Raw genomic sequence first — 22472 nt, forward strand, 5'->3', positions numbered from 1 at the left:
CAGTGAGTTGCGGCATACCATGTAAAAAGCGGTACTTGGGTTAAGCAAATATTTGCCGCAGAGCCACCTTGATCGGGTATTCATATGAACTCCTCAATAACTGCTAGGTGAACAGACTCCATACTGTGGAGTGGACAAAAACCTAACTGAAAAGAATGGAGTAACTTACGAGATTCCATATACCGAGATAGCAGGCCATTAATGTGGTTACCTAAAGCTTTTGATGGAACAGAAAGAAGGGAAATAGGTTTTGGAACGATCCAAGGACTTTTTACCAAGAGTTGAATAAATACTGCATGTTACCAAAATTGGTGGACCTTTGCTGATGAGATCAAGAGATTGAGTAACTTCATAAAAATAAGATTTATTTTTTATTTGTAAATATTTTTTATTGAGTTTTGAAACAAAACAAATACAGAAAAGAAAAAATCAGATCACATGATAAAAATAAGATTGGTCAATGAATGAGCCCTTGTTGATAATATGAGGTGGAGCAGAGTTGAGGGAGAAACCTGATTTAATAGAATTGAAAAGGATGACAACAAGTTACTTACCTGTAACTTTGGTTCTCCAGTATGGGTAACTTTCATAGATTCCCATAGCTTGTATCATTCCCCGTCGTCGGAATGGGAGTCTCGGTAAATGAAAATAACATAGCAGTAGGTACAAAAAAGATGAAAAGGCCTAGGCCTCATCACATTTTGTAGCATATCCACCTCTTTTTGTAAAAGAGACCAAAATAAAGCAACAACCAATTAGAATAGCCTCACCCCAAAGAACCCTCCTGAGAGAACCTCAGAGTCTCAGATTTTCGTAGCCGTTGTGTAACAGTATAACAAAACATACTGAAGGCTGAGCTTTCCCAGGGGAGGAGGGTGGGCGCATGAAAATCTATGAAAGTTACCAATACTGGAGAACCAAAGTTACAGGTAAGTAACTTGTTTTCTTACTCCAGTATTGGAACTTTCATAGATTCCCATAGCTTGTATCAGAGTAGCTAGCAGTTATCAGCACATCTTTTGGAACCATTACCAATATCAAACTAGGAACAAAGCCATAGTAAACAAATCATTAAGACATTGTCAATGGTCAACAACATACTTAGAAATTTCAGAAACATAAATACATAATACATAAGGTTAAAAAATGTGCTAGAGCTGATAAAACAGTAACATGGAAGGAGGGATGAAAGGGAAAGCTCACCACTAGTGAAAGAGGTTCCTCAGGACTGCTTGGCCGACTGCTGTGTCACTCTGCGTCACAGAATCCAAGCAGTAATGCTTTGTAAACGTATGTGTACTACTCCAGGTCGCTGCACGGCAGATCTCCCGGATAGGAACACTAGCAAAGAGAGCTGTAGAAGAAGACATCGCCCTCCTGGGGTTTGCCTGCTGCCTTGTGACAATATTGGATATCATCGGTGATATAACGAGCGATCCACTGCTTGGAAAAGGGGAAACGCTTTACAAGGATCCCTAAAAGACACAAATATTTGAGAAGACTTCCTGAAGTCTTTAGTTCCTTGAAGATAGAATTTTAAGCACCTCTGAATGTCCAGAGAGTGAAATGCTTCCTCTGCTGGTGTAGCCGATTGCGGGAAATCAGTCTTAAGAATCACAGGTCTATTCAAATGAAAGCCCGAAGGAACTTTAGGAATGAATTTTGAGTTAGTACGTAGAACCAATGTTCCTGTTTTGAACTACAGAAGAGTTCCTGAATGGTGAGAGCCTGCATCTCTCCCACACGCCTCGCAGAAGTAAAAGCCAGAAGAAGCGCTACCTTCTAGGAGAGGAATGTCAATTCTGCTTTGTGAACAGGCTCGAAAGGAGGCTTCATAAGCTCGGCAAGAACCAAGTTCAGATGCCAAAAAGGAGGAGGAGAAGGCTTGACCGGAGGGAAAACTCTGAAAAGTCCTTTGAGAAACTGTTTAACTATCCTTACAGACCAAAAGGAAAGGCCTGAAGACGTGAGGCTAAAGCGAGAAATTGCAGCCAGATGCACTTTGATAGAATAGTGAGCTAGCCCCAATTTTGCTAATGATAGAAAGTATAAAAGAACCTCATGTGGCTGGAGACCATTGCGTTGACACCAGATATCGAAACGCTTCCATCTCAATCTGTAAGTCTTATTAGTACTTGGGGCTCTTGCCGGAGAAAGTATCTGTTTACATTCTGCTTAGAGATTCAGACCCAGAAATTCTCGCTGCTCCAGAGCCATGCCGAGAGCCGAAGAGATTGAGGATCCGGATGACAGACTTGGCCCTGGGACATCGTCAGCAGTGAAGGAATCAGCTGCAAAGGCCGAGGAAGGTCTCGGGAGAGAAGGTGAAGGTCTGTAAACCAACACTATCAGGGCCACGCAGGGCTTTCAGAATCATCCTGCACGGTTCTGCTCTGAGCTTCCTGAGAAGCCTGGGGATCAAAGGAATAGGAGGAAAAGCATAAACAAATGCGCCTGACCAGGCCATCGAAAACGTATTCCCAAAGGATCCCGGATGGTGAATCCTGCTTGCATAGAACCGGCCTTTCTTGTTCTCCGGAGTGGCAAAGAGATCGATGGAAGGTGTGCCCCATCTGTGAAAAAAACCTTCTGAAGAGTGCAGTCAACCAGTTCCCACTCGTGGCTGACAAACTTCAGCCTGTTGAGAGTGTCCGTGTTGAGGACACCTGGAAGATGCTCCCCCTGGAGTGATATTTCTTGTTGATTTGATCACTCCCAGATCAATTGGGCTTCCTGCGACAACCGTCACGATCTGGTGCCTTCTTCCTTGTTTATATAATTCATGGCTGTCGTGTTGTCCGTTCTTATAAGAACTGTCGACCGTTATATTCGTAGAAGAAAGGCTTGCAAGGCTAGGTGAATCGCTGTAAGCTCCAGCAGATTGATATGCAACAGACTATGTTGAGGCTGCCACCGGCCGCTTACATGAAGATCTTGTAACACCAATCCCCCGCCTTTGAGAGAGGCATCCGTAGTTATTACGTGTGGCGCCGGGGCTAGCTTTAAAGATAGACCTTGTTGTCGAAGGACCCATCGGTCTGGAGCCATTGTAAGTCTAGCTCCTCTTGGAGTGAACGCATTCTTAATCTGTAGTGAGGAGTATGCATGAGGAGATGGAACCCATAAGGGACTTGAAGAGGCGAACTGAAAGTGACCTTCTTTTTAACAAGCGGGAAGCCATGGACATTAGCTTCTCTTGCCTCTCCAAGGTCTGGAAAGCCTTGTTTACGGAATTGCTTAGAATGCCGCCCAGAAATCTGGCTGTCCTTGACGGACGGAGAGAAGACTTCTGTTTGTTTATTGTTCGGCCGAAATTGGCAAACCGGCATGTACACGTTATGACTGCTTCCTGTGCCGCTTGTTTGGCAGGAGCTTTTAGCAACCAATCCTTCAGGCAAGGGAAGACCTGAAGCTTTTGTTTCCGCAGAAAGGCTTCTACCGGAGCTAACACGCTTGTGAAGATCCTTGGAGCAAAACGCAGTCCAAAGGGAAGAACCCTGAACTGAAAAAGGCGCTTGGCTACTGTGAAGCGGAGAAATCTCCTGTGAGCTGGGTAAATGGGTACATGAAAGTAAGCGTCATCTAGATCTCGAGTGGCCTTGAAATCCTTGAGTTGAAAAGACGTAGGATGTCTTGTAGAGAAACCATCTGAAAGGATTGCTTGATGAGATAGGTGTTGAGCTCCCTCAGATGTAGTATAGGGCGCCACTTTTCCAACGTCTTCCAGATCAGGAGAAACCGAGAATAAGACCCCTTTCCTTTTTAAGAGATAGGGACTGGTTCTATAGATCCCTTGAGGAGCATGGGATGGACCTCTAACCGTAGCAAATGGAGATGTTTCGACACTTTGGCACGAGGGGCTTTGGATAGTGGTTGTTGGACAAACTCCAGGGTATGGCAGTGTTGTGTTTAATACCCAAAGGTCTGATGTTATTTGCTGCCAATTGTGGAGGAAATATGCAACTCTGCTTCCCACTGATGACACAGGAGGAGAGAGGGCAGTAGTCAGAGCCAGCAAGCCGCTATTGGTGCTCAGAGTTATCTCTGCCCTGGCGACCTTGTCTCCCTCTGACGTACGAGCGAGAGGAAGAAGAAGAAGAATTCTGTCGTTGGTTATAATTCAACTTGTAGGATTGTGACTGTGAACCGTACGAGGAGTACCGTTGTTGGTATCTCCCCTATATGAAGAGTCACCTCTTCACCTCGCTCCTCTGAATGGAAAATTGCGGTACTGCAGAGTCCCTAAGGATTTTGCTGTTTCTGTATCCTCCTTAATGTCTCGGATCGCATCAACTATGTGTTTTCCACACAGCGCTTTACCATCAAAGGGCACATCTAAATGGCCCGCAATCAGTCCTGTCTGCGAAGGACAGCCGCTCCGGCCAAGGACCGAAAAACAGTTTTTGCAATATCCATTGTACAATCGATGACCTCTGCTGATGTCATCTCGCCTTCCTGGAGAATCTTTTAAGCTTCTTTCCTTCCTTGTGCTGGCAACTGATCGAGGTATGGGAACAAGTCGCACCACATCTAGCGAACGTATTTCCCAAATACAGCCAAAGAAATAGCTGCTCCGACCAACAGGCTGGACATAGAGGAAAAAACTTTTACCTACATTATCTAAACACCTGCCCTCTTTATCTGGAGGAGTAATAAGGGGAGCTGAAGGATTCGTAGATTTCCTTTGAGCGGCCTGTGAAATGACAGAGTCTGGTATCGGCTGACTGGTCCAACAGGCTGGGCTACCTTCCAGAGCCTTATATTTATTCTCTAGACGAGGTACAAGTGGATTGACCATGGTCCTACTGCCAAACATGGTCCACAATCGGAATTGATCGGACCGACCTTTTATAGGGATCTTTAAAATCATAAAGGAAGCACTCCGATTCCACCATGGTCCTGGGCAGGACGAATGTCTTGGCGGCCCTCTCCCTTAAATTATGAAAAACCCCTATATCCACAGGGGGAAGGGGATCACCAGGTGCCAGAGCAGGAGAAGCTGCATCGGGAATGACGGTCATTCCACTCCACATCTGGATCCTGGGTTGCGACCTTGCCTTGGTCGTCTTCAAAGGTGTCATCCTGAACAGGAAGCGCAACTGGCGGAGTATCCTGCGCTTCCAACAGAAGGCTCTACTGCAAATCAATATCTGTAATCCCAGAGCATAGCTTCTAAGACTGTTAATAAAGAGGAGGGAATTTGGACCATCTCCTGATGATAGTCTTGTTGGTATTGAGAGGGAGGACCATACTGCTCTCATACTCCCCTTCAGAATCCGTATTCTGGCATTTGACATGTAGCTGAGAAGGGCTGTCCATATAACCAAAAGCTCACTTCTCCTCATCCGATTCCTCTTCATCAAGAAGAAGTGCAGGAGGCAAAGGGGTCACCCTCCTTGGAAAAATCATCTCTGGCGTTATTTGACGCTTCTAGAGAGAAATTACATTTTTTATTTTCTCACCTTCGACGGTCCCGTCGACTACTAAGAAAGAACCGTCGACACATAAATCACCTTCGTCGTGGACGCACCACTCGTCAACGATGTCATTGTCATCGTCGAAGTAGATGTTGTTGGGTTCGTTACAATCATCGTCGACATCGTCAACGTCGACACCATCGTCGACAATACAAATGCCACCGGCACTGAAGTCGTCGACAGAGCCCTGTGTTAGCGCCAGTGACGAAGAAACCACCACCGACGAGCCCGTCGACGGGGTGACAGAAAATGAAGACTGTACCTTAGGCTTTTTCGTCGACGGACTCAATGATACCGTCGTCGATGAGAGGGTCCTCTTTTTTTTTTTTGGGAAGAATTTACCTCAGAGGGTAACGATGATGACTCTTTTGAAGGTCTTAGAAGCCTCAGGAAACTACTTTGGAGGCACAGACTCACTGCTTTAGATAGTCCTTCCGTCTCCTTTACACATTAGTGAGGAGATTCAACAGGTCTAAGGCCATCAGACCTATCAGAGATCTATTTCAAGGCCTTACCAGGGCGTTTCTCAGAGGGTGAAGGGAAGCTCTACCCCTCTTCATATACGTTCTGGAGGACGCAGAAGATGACTCATCGCTGTCACTAGACACTGGCTCCCTCTGAAGTTAGGTCAGAAGACGCCCCTCACGATTCCGCCAAGTCTTGTTAGAAAAAGTGAGGCATAACTTACCGTCTGCAGCCTCCTGTCTGGGTACTGACAATAAATACAGTCCTTGTTCAATATATATTCTCCTTAGCACATACCTTAAAAGTGCCTTCTTCTCTTTATGACATCCTGGAAATGTAGAAAGAAAGACTGAGCAGAGCTCAGTGGAGACTCCCTTGCACAACGTGAGGTAGAAAATCTGAGGCTCTGAGGTTCTCTCAGGAGGGTTCTGTGGGGTGAGGCTATTCTAATTGGTTGTTGCTTTATTTTGGTCTCTTTTACAAAAAGAGGTGGATATGCTACAAAATGTGATGAGGCCTAGGCCTTTTCTTCTTTTTTGTACCTATTGCAATGTTATTTTTATTTACAGAGACTCCCATTCTGACGACGGGGAATGATACAAGCTATGGGAATCTATGAAAGTTTCAATACTGGTGTAAAGTCTTTCTTTGGAAAAGGGTTGAAAAAAGGCCCAGAAGTATTAAGAGGCTCAAACGTTTCTGGGGCTTTAATGTTTTGAGCCTCTGTAGGATAGGTGGTGTAAATATTTCAACTTTTCGTAAAACAAATCCAGCAAATTCATTGCATCTGCTGGTGGAGGGGGGGATGGGAGTAGTCTTAGTGGTTGGGTCACGGGACTCTGTGCATTTACTCTGGAAACCGTATCAAGGTTAACACCCTAAGGACTACTCAGTGGGGGGGCGGGCAACACCTTGTGATTGTGACCGGTCTACGTGGAAATTAGTACAATTTTGACAAGATTATAATTCTACGCTTACCAATTTAATGATGGAAATATAGTAGCTCATTTTGAAAGCTGAGGAGACTACACTTCCTGCGGGTTCTTATCGTATCTATTCTTACCATATGGTTGATGTCAACTTAACAAGACATTGAGGTCTTAGATAAGATCTTAGGAATACAAGAACTTTGAGAAATTCATTGGGGAATTTCCCCCAGTACGCCGAAACACGTGTTGGCTAAAGCTTATGGGACTGTTGCAAGAAGAGGTCAAAGTACCAAACATTAAAGCAACACATTCTTCAATAGGTTTACACTCTTGTTTTGTATACTGTATGATATCTAAAGTGTGTACTGTTGTAACATGTGCCTTACAACTTCATAAAATTGTCTGTCAATCTTGGGATTGAATATTGGGGAGTAGGGTGTTTCTCCCCCTCACGTGAGAGCACCATGGGTGAGAACATGTATGTCCTAGCAAATTATTCTGGTGACTGTCGGGAGAGTGCCGCATGCCTATCTAAACGTCCACAGGTTTTAAAGTATCATATTCTTTCAGCCCGGCCCGTTATGGTATTTCACAGTCTTTTTTAAGGGTAAATAGTTGGCTGTTGAATCACATTGCCAGTAGTTTACTTTTAATATTCAAAGAAGTAGACTTAGGTATTAGTTTATCTAAAGTAGAGGTCATCCATGTCCTAACTGCTTTGTCCGCTTCTTCTTTACTAACATTAAGGTGAGGTTTAAAGAAAGTTTCAGAAATTTGAGGGAGAAAGTTTAGACCATTGCTTCGTACAAGTTGGCATGGTGGGATTAAGAGTAGACTCATAGCCTAACGAGAGGGAAATGGGGATTGCATAGGGGTCGGTCTAGGGAAGAGGTGGGTCGCCTACAAGATTCATAAGGTTGGTCAAAACGGGATCTAAAATGTGGCTTGTAACATAGGTGGAAGCCTTGACACATTGTACAAACTAGATGGTTTTGAGATCCTTAATAAGGTTAGACACCTCAGCATGATTTTGTCTTGCTAACTGTTAAGCCAACTGCAATGCTTCAAAATTCTAAACCTGTCCTGATGGAGGTGTGCAAGCAAAACCGTAGGCCAAAACAATATCAATGCTAGGCATGGAGCAAGCTAAATCTCATGCGAGTATTATAATGATTGAAATTAATAAAATTGTTGCAAATTATTGAACCAGGTTACATTGCAAAATATTCACATTTTAAAATCTGTTACATTTGCCACATGGCTAGATAATTTTCATCAGATTAGCACAGGTGTACTTTTCAGTTTAAATATGCAACCAATTGCACTTTCTCACTATTATGTTAACTCTGTTTTGACCTCCTTGTTTAATTGCTTTAATCCAAGTGAAGTTTACCAAGGGTGCTCCCAGATTTCCACCATACTCGTGTATCAAAATCAACTTCCTTCACAACTTCTACTCCAATCATTTTTACATTTAGTTCATGGCAAGAGATGGATTGACTGACTTCAAGGTTATGATCCTGTAGAAGGCCCCTTTTGCCTATACTGATATCCTCAGATCCCACAGAGAATACAAATGAGTCCTTGAACTAGTGAAAAAAATGTAAAGCCAGGATTTACTTTAGAAAGTAGGATAAGGGAATAGGGTATTTACAGGAGAATTGCAATATGCTCGACCTTCTTTTTATGTACACTTCGCCAGATAGCTTGCTCCAAAATTTTATTTCTGGATCCTCTGCACATCTACCTAGTAATTTAGGAACTTATGTGGACATGATATTTTATTTACCATCTAAAATATCATATTATCTGTGTAATGGGCAGGCTTATCCAAATAATGGTTATCTGAATATCATGGATATCTGTGACAGTTTTCAAAAACAAAAAGTATCACAACTTGCTAAAGGAACAAACACCAATAGAAAGTAAAAAGTACCTGATGATGTACTAAATGTAGCCGAGGCAGCACTGTCTTCTGGGAGACGTCCACACTGGGGTTCCGCTGCCTCCTTAAACAATCCATATGGAAGGATGCCCTCCGTCCTGTATGAACAAATTAACATAAGTGTGACAAACATGCATCCAGCACGTTACAGATACTTAAAGGGACCAACCCTGCTCTTACCCTCTTGACTTAAGATTTGCAGCATGGAAGTAACAAGCTACCTTTCTATTCTAACTGCAGCTGATTTGCTCCAGAGTTCCTTGTTGCAACCTATTCAAAGTGCTGGAGAAGCTCACAATGTTGTAATTGCTATGCACTATAAGATACGTTACCCATTAACTGTATGTGTGTACACCTTGCCTTTACCGAGAATAAAACATGTATCATGCATCTTTGGGACCGCGTAATTATGCAAGGCAAAAACATTCCTAGGCAATTTGAATGGTACGAGTTATTACTGCTCATTTACAGTGTGGACATTTTACTGAAATCATCAGAGCAGCAGAGGTCACCTTAATACATCACTTTAATCAACCATACAGGACAGGAGATCCGTAGAAGGACTCTGCATGTTGCTTTTAACAGTATTAATCAAAAAAGATTGAGTATGTTAATAAACACCTCTGATCTTTCTTAGGACATAAACGAATGTTGTGCTTTTCCATTTATGGTTTCGATGCATCTGTGTTTATTTGATGACATTTCACACCACTAAAGCATGTTAACTCCTGAAGTATATTTTGCTTGTAGAAGAGAAGAGTTATGCAACTATCTTGCTATTTTGTTCCACTACTCTACAAATAGTAGGGAAAAACGACTTACTAATCCCTTTGTTCTCTCACCATTTGTACTTTGATATATATGTACCTATATTTAGGTCTCGGCAATGGAGGCAGACCTCTTGTTTTCGATACCTAACGTACAAAGGCATGGGCTTTGGGTCAGTCCCTTGCTCATGATTGGATGACTTTGTTGTCTATCTCAGTTTTCTTCACCCGATTCAATAACTTCCCTCACTATTTTTATGTTTTTCTCGTCCTTGGAGCAATTTGGCCTTACAGTGTTCTGAGTGGATGAGCTGTATCCCTGCCACATCATACCTGGGGCAATTGTTTTTTAATTTTGGCCTAAGCACTCCATGGTGGGGAATGTGTTTCCTTGCTCTCAGCCCTCATTGTGCACTCTTTCTTCAGTCTCTGCTCCTCCATCCCAATTATTATCCTGCTCCCGTGTTTTCTACGTTTTATTTATATTTTAGTGCTGGTGGGCTTGTCAAGCTCATTTTTGTGTGAAGAAGTTATAAGGTCTTTTATTAAGCAGCTTCTTTTCTGACTTTAATCCATTCAATACACCGTAGGTCATGTTTTCTAACAGATACAATAGAAACAACATGAACACTGTAAGCAAAACTATTCCCAATTAAAGATAAGTTCTCTCGCTAAGGGAGCTTTTTCACTAACCTGGATTGGTTGGTTCTTTGAAAATAGAACCCAAAGGACATCACACTGTGAGTTGGGGAGCCATCTGATTGGGAATATTGCACCTAGAATTACCAACACCACAGGTAATTCCAGAAAATTGAGCTACCATACATTTATTGCTTTTCTCACCTGGAATGGGGAAGCAGTGTGTAAACAGGATTTCCACACCAGTTTTAGGTAGTTTCAAATTTCTGGGAAAATATTCTCTAGGTTGCACCTATAGAATATAGAAAACTAAGAGGGTCTTTTGCTACCGCATGCGGATTTACCAAACAATTCGCAATCTCTATTCAGCCATTCTCTCCAGTTACTGGCCGAATCAGGAATTCTGACAAATCTATAATGTAAGCTTAGGAAGACTATTTTCTGCAGGCTACTAATACTAATTAATCTATGTTCCTTTCTAATGACACCAAATGTCAGATTTGGGGATATATTTCCTTACATATGTATTTTGTGGCATGTGTTTTAAACATGCATAATAAAAAGATAAAATTAAAAACAATTCAAAAGTGCCATTTTAATAAATTGCAATAAGACTTCAGTCAGCAAATTTCTATTTGGCCTGGAACGGTGAACATATTTGCTCAGATTTGTTACATAGACAACTCCAATACAACACGGTCTCTCCTGCAGCATAAGAAAATGAAAAAGTTGCAATTATGAGAGCCCCATCACACTAACCTGTTGTTTAAGGAAATCCAGCCAGTGGATTCTTCTCCAGATTTATGGCCCTATTTGGATTTGGGCAGAGAGAGCACTATGCCAGTCAATCAGAGATGGGTGTGACTTAAGTTTTCCATCAACATAGGTCCATTGGCTCTGTTGACGGAAAATTTACGCTGACGGCCTGATAGAATAGGGACCGTCAGTGGAGGAACATTGCACCACAGCATAATGTCTTATTTTCCTGACCATCAACAGCAAAAACCTGGAAGTGAGGGATAAAAAAAATAATATAAAGATGCCCCCCCCCCCTCCCAATACCATGGGAAACAACTCTAAGGTTGAAGGGGTCATTAATGGTTTGGTTTTCTGAAAAATCCTACGTTAGGAGTGGTTTCTGTAAAATCAAAACAAAAAAAAAAGTAAAATATTTGGTGAACGACGGTCCACCAAACATGTTGGACTTAGAAAGAAACTGCTGTGATGGCTTTTCCTTTCAATTTACAGAGTTGACCACTGGACCAGCAGGCATCTCTAATTTTGACAGACGGTGGCGGTAATGCGTCAAAACGTTAAATCAGGCACTTAGTCCTCCAGAAACCACCAGACTCTGAATTATGACCAAGGTCTTCTAGAAAGCAACCTGCTTCATAAGGATCTTCAAAACAAAAAGAAAACACCCACAGATGCCTAAATACGCTAAAGAGATGTCTCCGGAATCTCGAAAAGCAAAAGGGGAAAAGCAACAGAATAAGATAAACAATGCAAGGGCTGAGATATATATCTCCTTTGATGATGAGTGATTGCTCAAACAGAGTCTGCTTCTCACTTCAAAGACATTAATTTGCCATCTGAAATGTTTTCAGAGTTCTTAACAGAAATTAACGACTGTTAGAAATGTAGGAAGTGATTAATATCATTCATTAAAATGGCAACAGTTAGTACTGAGAAACACATTCTAATATTACCTAGTGATGCAGAGCGAAGGAAGCCTTTCTTCGGGGACTGCCAGGCCTCCTCTACTCTGTCCTCTTTTTGGTGCCCATCTGAAGGAGTTAGCTGTCTGTTTTCATCGTCTTGGAATGAGAACCTGTCAGAAATAGACCAACTCAGATATCAGAGATGCAGCTACTGTCTTGCCTCTGATGGCGTTCCCGTTTTAAAATTGACAGCAAAAGAAACACCGGGATGTGAGAGAACTTTCTCCCTCCTGCTCCATGCCTGCCTATGACAACTCAACAACCTTTACAGTAACGTATGTATTCTTAAGCAAGGAACATACCAAACCTGGGTCACTTGAATTAATGTTTGTGCATTCCAAATAAAAATTGCACTCATGTGGGTGGAACAATCTGTGAGTAGGACTGAATTGCACAGTTGTAAGGTGAGGATGATGGTGGGAACATGTGTTTACCACAGAAGAGGAAGTGGATTGCAATTTGGAACATAGTAAACACCAACAAAGTTATACAGTTGTAGATAATCACAAACCTTCATAAATGTTTTTCCCACCAAATTTACATACCTACCATAAGCACCCAAGAAGTCTTGAGTAACTTTGCAAATTGAAATGAAATGCCTCTGGATGTCTCCAGCTAAAAAAAAGCATTTTCCAGTTGAAAGAAAATAAATACTTACTCTTGGCCATTGTCTGTCCCATGGACAGTCAGCAGCAGGAAGTATACGATAGCAGGAGTCCGTTTGAAAATCTAAATATTGTCTAGATATCCATGCATTCTTCTCAGGATGTTTTCCAAGTAGGTATACATCCATACAAATTTAGGCATAAGCCTATGAGAAGTAAATTTCCACATATGTTTGTGAGTTTGGCCCTTTGCAGCAGCACGAGTACTGGAAGTACAAACCGAAGTGCTGTCACCCAAAGCTTGATCATAGATCTAGTTCCATCCGAAGCTTGTCCTGGGTAGGTGCTAAATGATGACTACTGTGGTATTCATTTTTATTGATTTGCACCCTGAGCCCTTACTCGTGACCACCAGGAACACAAATGTGTCCAACAGGTCTTTTTATATCAGCGAGATTGTTTTTCAAAGCACTGTAGCTCCCAAGTTAATGACCTTAACCACTTTCATGTCTTGTTATGACCCACACATGCATATGTTGCTATTACAAACAAGTGCATAAAAAACTTCTGTCTAAATGTAACAGGCAAGTTACATAGTTATACCATGTATGCTACCCTTATCGTATCATAGATCATCATAGGCTCACTTTTGGTGCAAGCCATTTAAATAGTGAATTGAAAAATTTTCAGAATCTTTTCTTCTATGGATTGTCCCTGGATTTTGCACAAAGCCATTACTCCATTCCGCTTCCTACCTCTCATTCCTCTCTACACATATCCAAACACCTACAATATCTTGTGATGAGACGCAGGATATTTTTTTTTGCCTCAATCTGTCAAAGTCCATGTTTTGCCTTTTGCATCAGTATGTCTGTAACAATGGCTAAAGCTTTGTCAAATCCTTTGATAAAATTAAACTATCTTACTCTTCAACATTTACTGGAGCATAAACCTTGTGTTACACTAGCTGGATGCTATTGTAGGCCTGTAAAGGCAAGCATAGTCTAATGTTTTCATTTTTGTGAAGGCTTTGCAATACCCACATGTCAGAGAGGAGGCTTGGCTCACTGCTGTACTCCACGTCTTCATTAAAGTTCTCGTCATATGTATCATCCTGAGATGCTTCTTCACGACTGATAATCGGCAACCGGCTGTCTCTGGAATTAGAGCTGATGAGGGGAGACCAAGAGTAAAGCCTTGTCAGTCATGCAAGGTTGTACAATTATAATAGTTCATGCTGTTTTATATACTGTTGGATACCACAATGAGCTTTCCCTGGCGGGAATTCAATGTGAGGTTTAGATCAAGTTGATTGTGTTAAAATCATTTTCCTGAGCATCTTTTGTTAAAATTTATTTTCCAAAGAATCTTTTACAATAATGTCACTTTATATTTTATTATTTTAACCAAATCATCTTTCTGTAGATCGCAGATTTTCCATGTACCAACTTTATTTTTTTTCAATATTATCAATCTTTAATTTAATTTTAAAATGTGGTTTCTCTTGTGTATGGGAACATACCAACAACCTCATCAATTGATTAAACCAACATATGCTTCTTAACCTTTTATTCTCCCTGAACCTTACAAACGGGAGGAAAACTCATGCTGCCCTGTGTGAGGTTTGAAAAGTTCAATATATATATTAAAAAAAATTATAGTTAATACATCTTGCTTACAAAATTGCATTGTACAAGATTAGAAATTAATATTTTAAACATAATTGTGTTTCTTGTTCTATAGAATGCAATGGGAAAATTGGTCTTAGATGTTATGGGAGAATTAAGAGATTGTAAAAGATGTTTTCAAAAAGAAATTTTAGAGAAAGAAGTTTATGGCTTGCTACCATTCACCCTTCCAGCTAGCACTGTAAAACCTTGCTTTTTCTCTTTTGCAGGATCGTAATACTACTAAATGTAATTTTGTATAGCTGTCATTGAGGGCGTCTATTGTAAATAAATGGAACAAAATCTGGTCATTCAGTGTTGTGATGCAATAGTGAGAAACAAAAGCTGGTCCCACTGTTGTTGCGTCACCTGGAGAGACGCTCAATTTCGTTGTGTTAGCCGCCCATCTGGGTTTGCACCCATCTTTCTGGTTTCCATAGGTGATAGGAAGCAATGCTCTATTGTGGCCAATCTCCCAATTCGCTATAAGTTGCGGAACTCTGCAGACCCATCCTGAAAGAGAATTGAAATCTGAGCTGACATGGCTCTCACAGAGCCTGCCAACGCTGTGTCAGCCCCATGGAGACAGGAAGTCCCCCTTTTATACCTGAACAGTGGGAGGAGTCTGTAGAAGACAGGTTAGTGAGGGTGGGCAGCATGAGACAATTCATAATTTTTGTAATATTTAGGTAGGTGGGAGAGGAATACAAGACAGGGTGGATGGCAATAGACCAGGAGCTATATTTTAATATTTGGGGGGAGAGAGAGGGATTGAACAGGGAGATGTGAAAGAGGGTGAATGCAGAGGGTGGTTTGTATGGGTACACAGGAGCAAGGTAATACAACTATAAGGGAGAGTTTAACAGAGGCAGATGGATTTTCTAACGGTTACACAGTTAAAGTGGTGTCAAAACCAAGTGAGAAGTACCTACCGTGCCAGTGCTTCATAGTATCGCGTCCTGGCTCAATGAATCAGCACAAAAGAAGAAAGAGCATATTGTGAAGAGAGGAAGGAAAGATGTTGAGTAAGCATCTGATTATCAAGACAAGAGCTAATCGAAGCACTAATTACATGAGCCTTTTCAACGCTTGACAAACGTCACCTTGTAGCTCTATTCCCCCTGTCTTTCTCTTTAATACATAGACAGTGCAAGCACAGATTTGTAAGTTGTTTTACAACATCCTTCATCATTTTACCCAAGGAGGCATATGTTTGTCCAGCGCATGTTAAAAAGGGGTAATGACTCTGAAGAGTTTAATGTACAGATGAGAATCTATAAAAAGAGCAATGTGGGCCAGGATGGACGGCTTCCTTGATTACAAAGGCAACCTCTTCCTAATGTTTTGAGAAATCAAACAATCTCCTACAGGTAACACTTTGTTAGGAATTGCTTTACAGTGTTAGGGAATCTTCGTTGAGAGAGCTCTCCTATGTGAAAGCACTTGGGCATAGGATGTTCTCACCATATTTTGTTCAAAGTTTAGAGACACATTGTAAAAACATTGCAAGGCAAAATGCCATTTATCTCACTCAAATGTCATAAGCACTGTACGAATTCACAGTTTTGCTGCTCACTATGGCCAATAGGCATGAATGGAAATTGCATTTCTTATTAGACAGAATCGCAATTTCCGGCCGTTAAGTAATGCCATACTCTATTTCCTTATGTACAAAAGCATATGCGGCGTTGCAAAATGCGATTTATACCCAGTAGAAATTGCATTTAGCGATTTCTAAAATTGGAAAATGCAAATAGAGATTTCCTATTTGCGATTTCCTAACCGCATGTACATAGCATTTCCTAATTGCGAAATGGGCAATTAGAAAATGCTATTTCCATCGATTTTGAACTGATGGTAACCAGGTGTAAAATAAAAGAGGGACCCAAAATGCATCGGAATCATTCCCAATGGCAGCTATGGACATTCTGGCAAGGAAGATAAGAAAACAAGTTACTTACCTGTAACTTTGGTTCTCCAGGATTGGTAACTTTCATAGATTCCCATAGCTTGTATCATTCCTCGCCGTCGTAATGGGAGTATCGGTAATTAAAAAATAACATAGCAGTAGGTACAAAAGAGAAGAAAAGGCCTAGGCCTCATCTCATTTTGTAGCATATCCACCTCTTTTTGTAAAAGAGACCAAAATAATGCAACAACCAATCAGATTAGCCTCACCCCATAGAACCTTCCTGAGAGAACCTCAGATTTTCGTAGCTGTTGTGTAACAGTATAACAAAACATGCTGAAGGCTGAGCTTTCCCAGGGGAGGAGGGTGGGCGCATGGGAATCTATGAAAGTTACCAATACTGGAGAACCAAAATTACAGGTAAGTAACTTGTTTTCTTACTCCAGTATTGGAACTTTCATAGATTCCCATAGCTTGTATCAGAGTAGCTGCAGTCAGAAGCACATTTTGCTCTCTCCTCGTTGTGTCTCCCTCGTTTCTCTCCTTTTTTAGGTCTCGCCTGGCGAACGCAGCGCGAAGCGCTGCTATCGCCAGCGAGATCTATTGTTGCTGACTTGCCTCGGAAGTGGGACAGGAGATGGGCACGCGCAGGCTTTGGCGGATTTGAGTTGGTGTACGCGCACGTACACCAACTCGCACGTGTGCACATCTCCAGTCCCCCTTCCGTCCACGCAAGCCAGCTGCATGCAGTAACTGCGCCACCAAACAGCCACCCCCAGCCAGTGCACGCGTACTCGATCATTGAACAACAAACACACACACCAGCCCCCACGTTACAACTGAGCCCCACTCACCGGGCTCTTTTGTGGCTGCTACAGGCTCCGTCTCAGGACTCCCCTGGTCTAATCTCCGCCTCACATGACCTGGAACACGCGGGGCTTCCCTCACTCATGGGAGCCCCGCACTTGCATCGGCGGCCTCTGCTGCCACTTCTGACCCAGGGCTTCTCATTACTTCTGCCGCCACCGCGGGGCTCTCCCTGGCATGGGAGCCCCGCGTCACCACGTCTCCTCTCGGACAGCCACTCCGTGCGCGCGGGCTTCCCGCGGAAGGCGGAAGTCCCGCCCCACGACAGGCATGACGCTGCCTGACTTCCGGTTTTCGCGCCGAATCGGGCCGGCGGCGGTGATACCTTCACTCCAGATTCAGCCAGCAGGGTTGGAGCACTGGCGCAGAGAAAGCCCTGTGACAGACTGTAGCATACAACTGGTTAACTGTTTGTAGGGTGATATCGCGAATACAGACGTACTGCTGTGGCAGAGTGATTTGTGTACAGTAAGTTTATTTTTTTTAAATATATTATTGGCAAGAAGTAGCACACTGCGTGTGACGTACCTGCAGGTACGTTCTATATTTCGAATGGAAGACACTCTGTAGTATCGTAAACATTCTGGCAATCTGTCCATTATCCCCGGAGAATTACATTTCGGCTTAACAATGAGTCGACAAAATCCGAGCACAGAACACCACGCATGATGGTTAAGCTCTCTATGAGAGCGTATGTGTTTTTCAGCTGTCTTCTTCATGTACTTTGTGCTCCTCTGCGCACCCGTGTGTTTCTCGCCTTGCTCTCCATCCCCCAGCTGCCATTCTTGCTTATTCCCTCTCACTCACCTACCGTTACCTTTCTTGCTACCCTGCCCCCCTGCGTTGTCCATGTGCTTCCCCATCATCACCCGCCTGCCCTTTTTTGTCTGTCTTTCCCCATTCCCGCATGCCCTCTATCGTACTTGTGCTTACCTATCAACGTTCGCTTTTCGTGTGCTTTCCCCATCCTCAGTTGTCCATGTGCGTCCCCATTATTGTCTCTCACGTGTCCTAGTCTTACTTACACACATCCTTCTCTCCCACCCTCCTGCCTCCTTTTTGCCTTGTCCCATGCTCGCTCTCCACTCCAACCCACTTTCCAGTTTTTATTTTTTATTTTTAAAAAGCACATTAGCGCTACATCAAAAAGCACGTTGGGCAAATTATTATTTACTGATATATTTTGTATTGGTAAATAAAAAGAACATAAGAGCTCACCTTGGCACAAACTACAAAATGACGCAATGGGCATGTCTTGGTCATAGGTTCGTACATTATTTTCATCCATGCTGTAAAAAAGGCACGCTACTGTAGAGCATGGTGAAAAGTCATTGCTAAAATCAACATGCCTCATAGGAAAAACCTATTGCCAAAGCTTTTCTTTATTCATTGTGCATACTTGACTTTTATATAAGGCATGCTATTTTTGAGTCAAGATTATCTGTAGTGGTCATGTCAATGCATGTACCAAAAGTATTGAGACGTTTGGCAATATTACAAACATTTACATTAACTCTACACACATTAATAATGAGACTTACAATGATTAGTAAACAGAATGATTGTGGTATGTTAACTTGCACTATGTCAATCTAGATGGCCTGAGATCAATCCCAGCTTCCCCACTTGCCCAAATTGTGTGATTCTAGGCAATTATTTCGTTTCACGAAGGCTCCTTTTCCTTCATTATCACATTCAAGAGCACCTTCCAACTTCTGAGTTCAGAAAGTGCTGCACGAAACCCTCCCGAGGTTGGTTTAATAGACTGTAATGTTGTTTTATATATAATAAGAATTCAGGCCACATTTCGGGTACACGTCAGAAATGACTTGACTCTTTGTTTACCAGTGGCAATTGTCGTCACAGTGAAGGGGCAGTAATGTTTCTAAACTCATGCTTAAAACATATCACTTTTAATAAATATCTCTATATGAAATGATGCACTCTGATGTAATAGAGTGAACATTTTCCGCAAGTTAAAAAACAAAAAAAATACACATTTTTTAAATTCCTAAAGGACGTTTACCATATTTTTGACTTGCCTCCAAATATTGTCATGGCTCGGCTCGTGCACAGTATTTTAGAGCCAAGCCAGGCACTAGGCTCGTCTCTCTATGCTAATTTGTTGGCTCGCCTACCTGTAGTCCAGATCAAGTCATCAACCTTGTACTTACTGACCATCTCTGCACTTACTGCAGGTCTCTATAAACCTTTCTGTGGTCTCTTTTTCTCTGGAGGTTTTGTTCACCCTCTCCTGGCCAGACTGTGTGGGTGTCCTACTGAACGTAGAGTTCTCCGGTGCATTTATCGTCACTGGGCAAAACAAAAGTAACAAATACAGTCCATGCTACCATAACATAGTATTTCCATACGGTGCAGAAAGTGAGCCTTTAATTTACCCTAACATCTGCTGGAAATATCAAGAGGCTTCAGATTACCAGAGACAGAAAAAAGAAGCAGAGCAAAATCTGAATTCCTGAACTAGGAAGAGAAAGCTCGAACTGAAGTCTTTTCAGCTGAACAGTTCTTTGACCGTGATCATTTTAACATGCATGAATGCTTGTATTGCTGAATACGTTCGCGCTATATAAAACTCACAAATTAATGAATAATTGAATGTATCTTGAATTGCAGGACAATAACTTCACGTTAAAACCTGCAGAAAAATAGAAGGACTCTTGGACGGTTAGAATGAAGAAGATACCAATAGGGCCGGATTGCTGCCACAACTATGAGGAACAAGCATTTGCAATGCAATAGGTCTCGCATTATTAAAGTTTGAGCTATTGGCATTGCTAAATAATGCAACACCAATAGCTCAAACTTTAATAATGCGAGACCTATTGCATTGCAAATGCTTGTTTAAAAAAGTATGCATCAAGCAAAAGAACATTTAAAAAAAACAATGCAATAACATTTAAGAATAAATAGTAAATACTCATATTACTCCAAAATCAAAATGTGCCAATAACAAGAAAAGGAAGGAGGGAAGAAAAGAAAGCTCACCACACAATGGAAGAGGTTCCTCAGGACTGCCTGGCCTACAGCTGTGTCTTCCTGTGTCGAGGTCTCCAGGGAGTAATGTCTTGTGAAGGTGTACGTGCTGCTCCAAGTTACAGCCCTGCAGATATCTTTGATCTGGACCCCAGCAAAGAGGGCCGTAGAAGGAGCCATAGACCTTGTAGAATGTGCTCGAAACTCTACCCTCCAGGGGTTTGCCCGCTGCTGAATGACAAAAACGTATAGCCCTGGCCACCCACCGAGCAATCCCCTGCTTGGACAGGGGCAAGCCCTTGCGGGGAGCGCTAAACGAAACAAACAGTTGAGAAGATTTTCGGAATTCTTTAGTACGGTCCAGATAGCACTTCAAACATCTCTGCACATCCAGAGAGTGGAGTGCTCTTTCTGCCGGCGTAGAGGGCTGAGGAAAGAAAGCCTTAAGAATCACCGGCTCATTTAAATGAAAGTCCGAAGGCACCTTAGGTATGAACCTTGGGTTAATCCTTAGGATCACTGTATTCTTCTTGAATTGTAGGAAGGGTTCCTGGATCGTCAGAGCCTGTAACTCACCCATTCTTCTTGCAGAAGTGAGAGCTAGGAGAAGCGCCACCTTCCAAGAGAGGAATTTCAGATCTGCTTGATGAATCGGCTCAAAGCGGTGCTTCATCAGCTGGGTGAGAACCAAATTCAAATGCCACATAGGAGGCGGAGGCCTCACTTGAGGAAAGACTCTAAAGAGGCCTTTGAGGAACTGCTTGACAATCCTGGCTGACCAAAGAGAAGGTCCAGATGCAGTGCGTCTATAGCGAGAAACTGCCACCAAATGAACTTTTATGGATGAATGAGCCAGCCCCGCTTTAGCCAAAGGCATGAAATATGGAAGAACTTGGTGAGGTTGAGATGAAAAAGGGTCGAAACCCTCCTGCTGACACCAGATGCGGAATCTCTTCCATTTTAAACGGTATGTCTTGTTAGTAGAAGGAGCTCGGGCCTGAGAGAGCACCTCCTTAATCTCCTACGAGAGATCTAGCCCAAGAAACTCTCACTGCTCAGGAGCCATGCTGATAGGTGTAAGGAGCGAGGGTCCCGATGTCAGATCTGGCCCTGGGACATCGTGAGAAGGTCTGGAGCCATCCGTAGCAGCCGTGGAGGGACCAGGGAGAGGAGGTGAAGTTCCAAGAACCAGAACTGCCTCGGCCAAGCTGGAGCTATTAAGACCATCCTGCACGGCTCAGTTTTGATCTTCCTGAGTACTCTGGGTATCAACAGAATGGGGGAAAAAGCGTATACAAATGCGCCTGACCAGGCTATCAAAAGCACATTCCCCAGCGATCCGTGATGGTGTAGCTTGCTGGCGTAAAACTGGCATTTTTTGCTCTTCGGGGTGGCAAAGAGGTCTATTGAGGGTCTGCCCCATCGGTGAAAAATTTGCTGCAAGACAGTCTGGTTCAGTTCCCATTCATAGCTGACTGACGACAGCCTGCTGAGCATGTCCGCCTTTTCGTTTAGTACCCCTGGAAGATGTACCGCCTTCAGTGATATCCTGTGAAGGATAGCCCACTCCCAAATATTCTGGGCTTCCTGTGACAACGGAAGAGATCTGGTACCTCCTTCTTTCTTTATGTAGTGCATGGCTGTGGTGTTGTCCGTGTGGACAAGAACCGCCGATCCCTGCAGCCGTGGAAGAAAGGACCATAGAGCCAGATGATTCTCCCTGAGTTCCAGGAGCTTGATATAGAGAAGGCGGTGCTGTGGCAACCAATGTCAGCTTACATGTAAGCCCTGCGCCCCAGCCTTCCAGTGAGGCATCTGTAGTCACTACCTGAGGAGCTGGATCGATTACGAAGGATAGACCTTGGAATATATTCTGTTCCTTCGTCCACCACAAAGCGGCCTTTTTCATAGCCGGAGTAATCAGCACCTTGTCGTCGAAGGATCCGTCCACTTGTCGCCATTGCAGGTCGAGCTGCTCCTGAAGTGAACGCATCCGCAACCTGCAGTGAGATATTAAAGGAATGCAAGAGGAAATTATTCGTAGCAGGGATTTGTAATGGCGAACTGAAAGATACTTTCTTCTTCTCAACAGTTGAGCCATGGACATCAGTTTCTCTTGCCTTTCGAGGGATGGAGAAGCCTTGTTGAGAGACGTGTCCAGGATGGCCACTAGGAATTGCGCTTCGTTGGACGGACAGAGAGAGGACTTCTCACTGTTGAGAATCAGGCCCAGATTGCTGAACAGACGCGTACATGCATCGACTGTTTCTTCCGCTGCCTGTCTGGACGGGGCCTTCAGCAACCAATCGTCCAGGTAGGAGAAGATCTGAAAATGCTGCTTCCTGAGGAAGGCTGCCACCGGCGCCAGCACTTTGGTAAAGATCCTCGGAGCAGACCAAAGTCCAAAAGGTAGAACCTTGAACTGAAAGTGGCTCTTGGCTACTGTAAACCGTAGAAACCTCCTGTGGGCTGGATGAATGGGTATGT

General features: G+C 43.0%; 1 protein-coding gene across 1 annotated transcript in view; it reads right to left on the reverse strand.

Annotated features, from left to right (window-relative positions):
- Positions 1-22472, reverse strand: part of CACNA1C (calcium voltage-gated channel subunit alpha1 C) — a 2189932-nt gene that overhangs the window by 51019 nt on the left and 2116441 nt on the right. The window contains exons 44-47 of the mRNA XM_085652198.1: positions 15148-15174; positions 13592-13717; positions 11932-12053; positions 8808-8914 (exon numbers count right to left, since the gene is read on the reverse strand). Coding sequence (XP_085508324.1) covers positions 8808-8914; positions 11932-12053; positions 13592-13717; positions 15148-15174 — 382 coding nt within the window. The remainder of the gene's footprint in view (positions 1-8807; positions 8915-11931; positions 12054-13591; positions 13718-15147; positions 15175-22472) is intronic.

The sequence above is a fragment of the Triturus cristatus genome, chromosome 4_1 (assembly GCF_964204655.1).
Source record: "Triturus cristatus chromosome 4_1, aTriCri1.1, whole genome shotgun sequence".
In the NCBI taxonomy this organism is placed as follows: domain Eukaryota; kingdom Metazoa; phylum Chordata; class Amphibia; order Caudata; family Salamandridae; genus Triturus; species Triturus cristatus.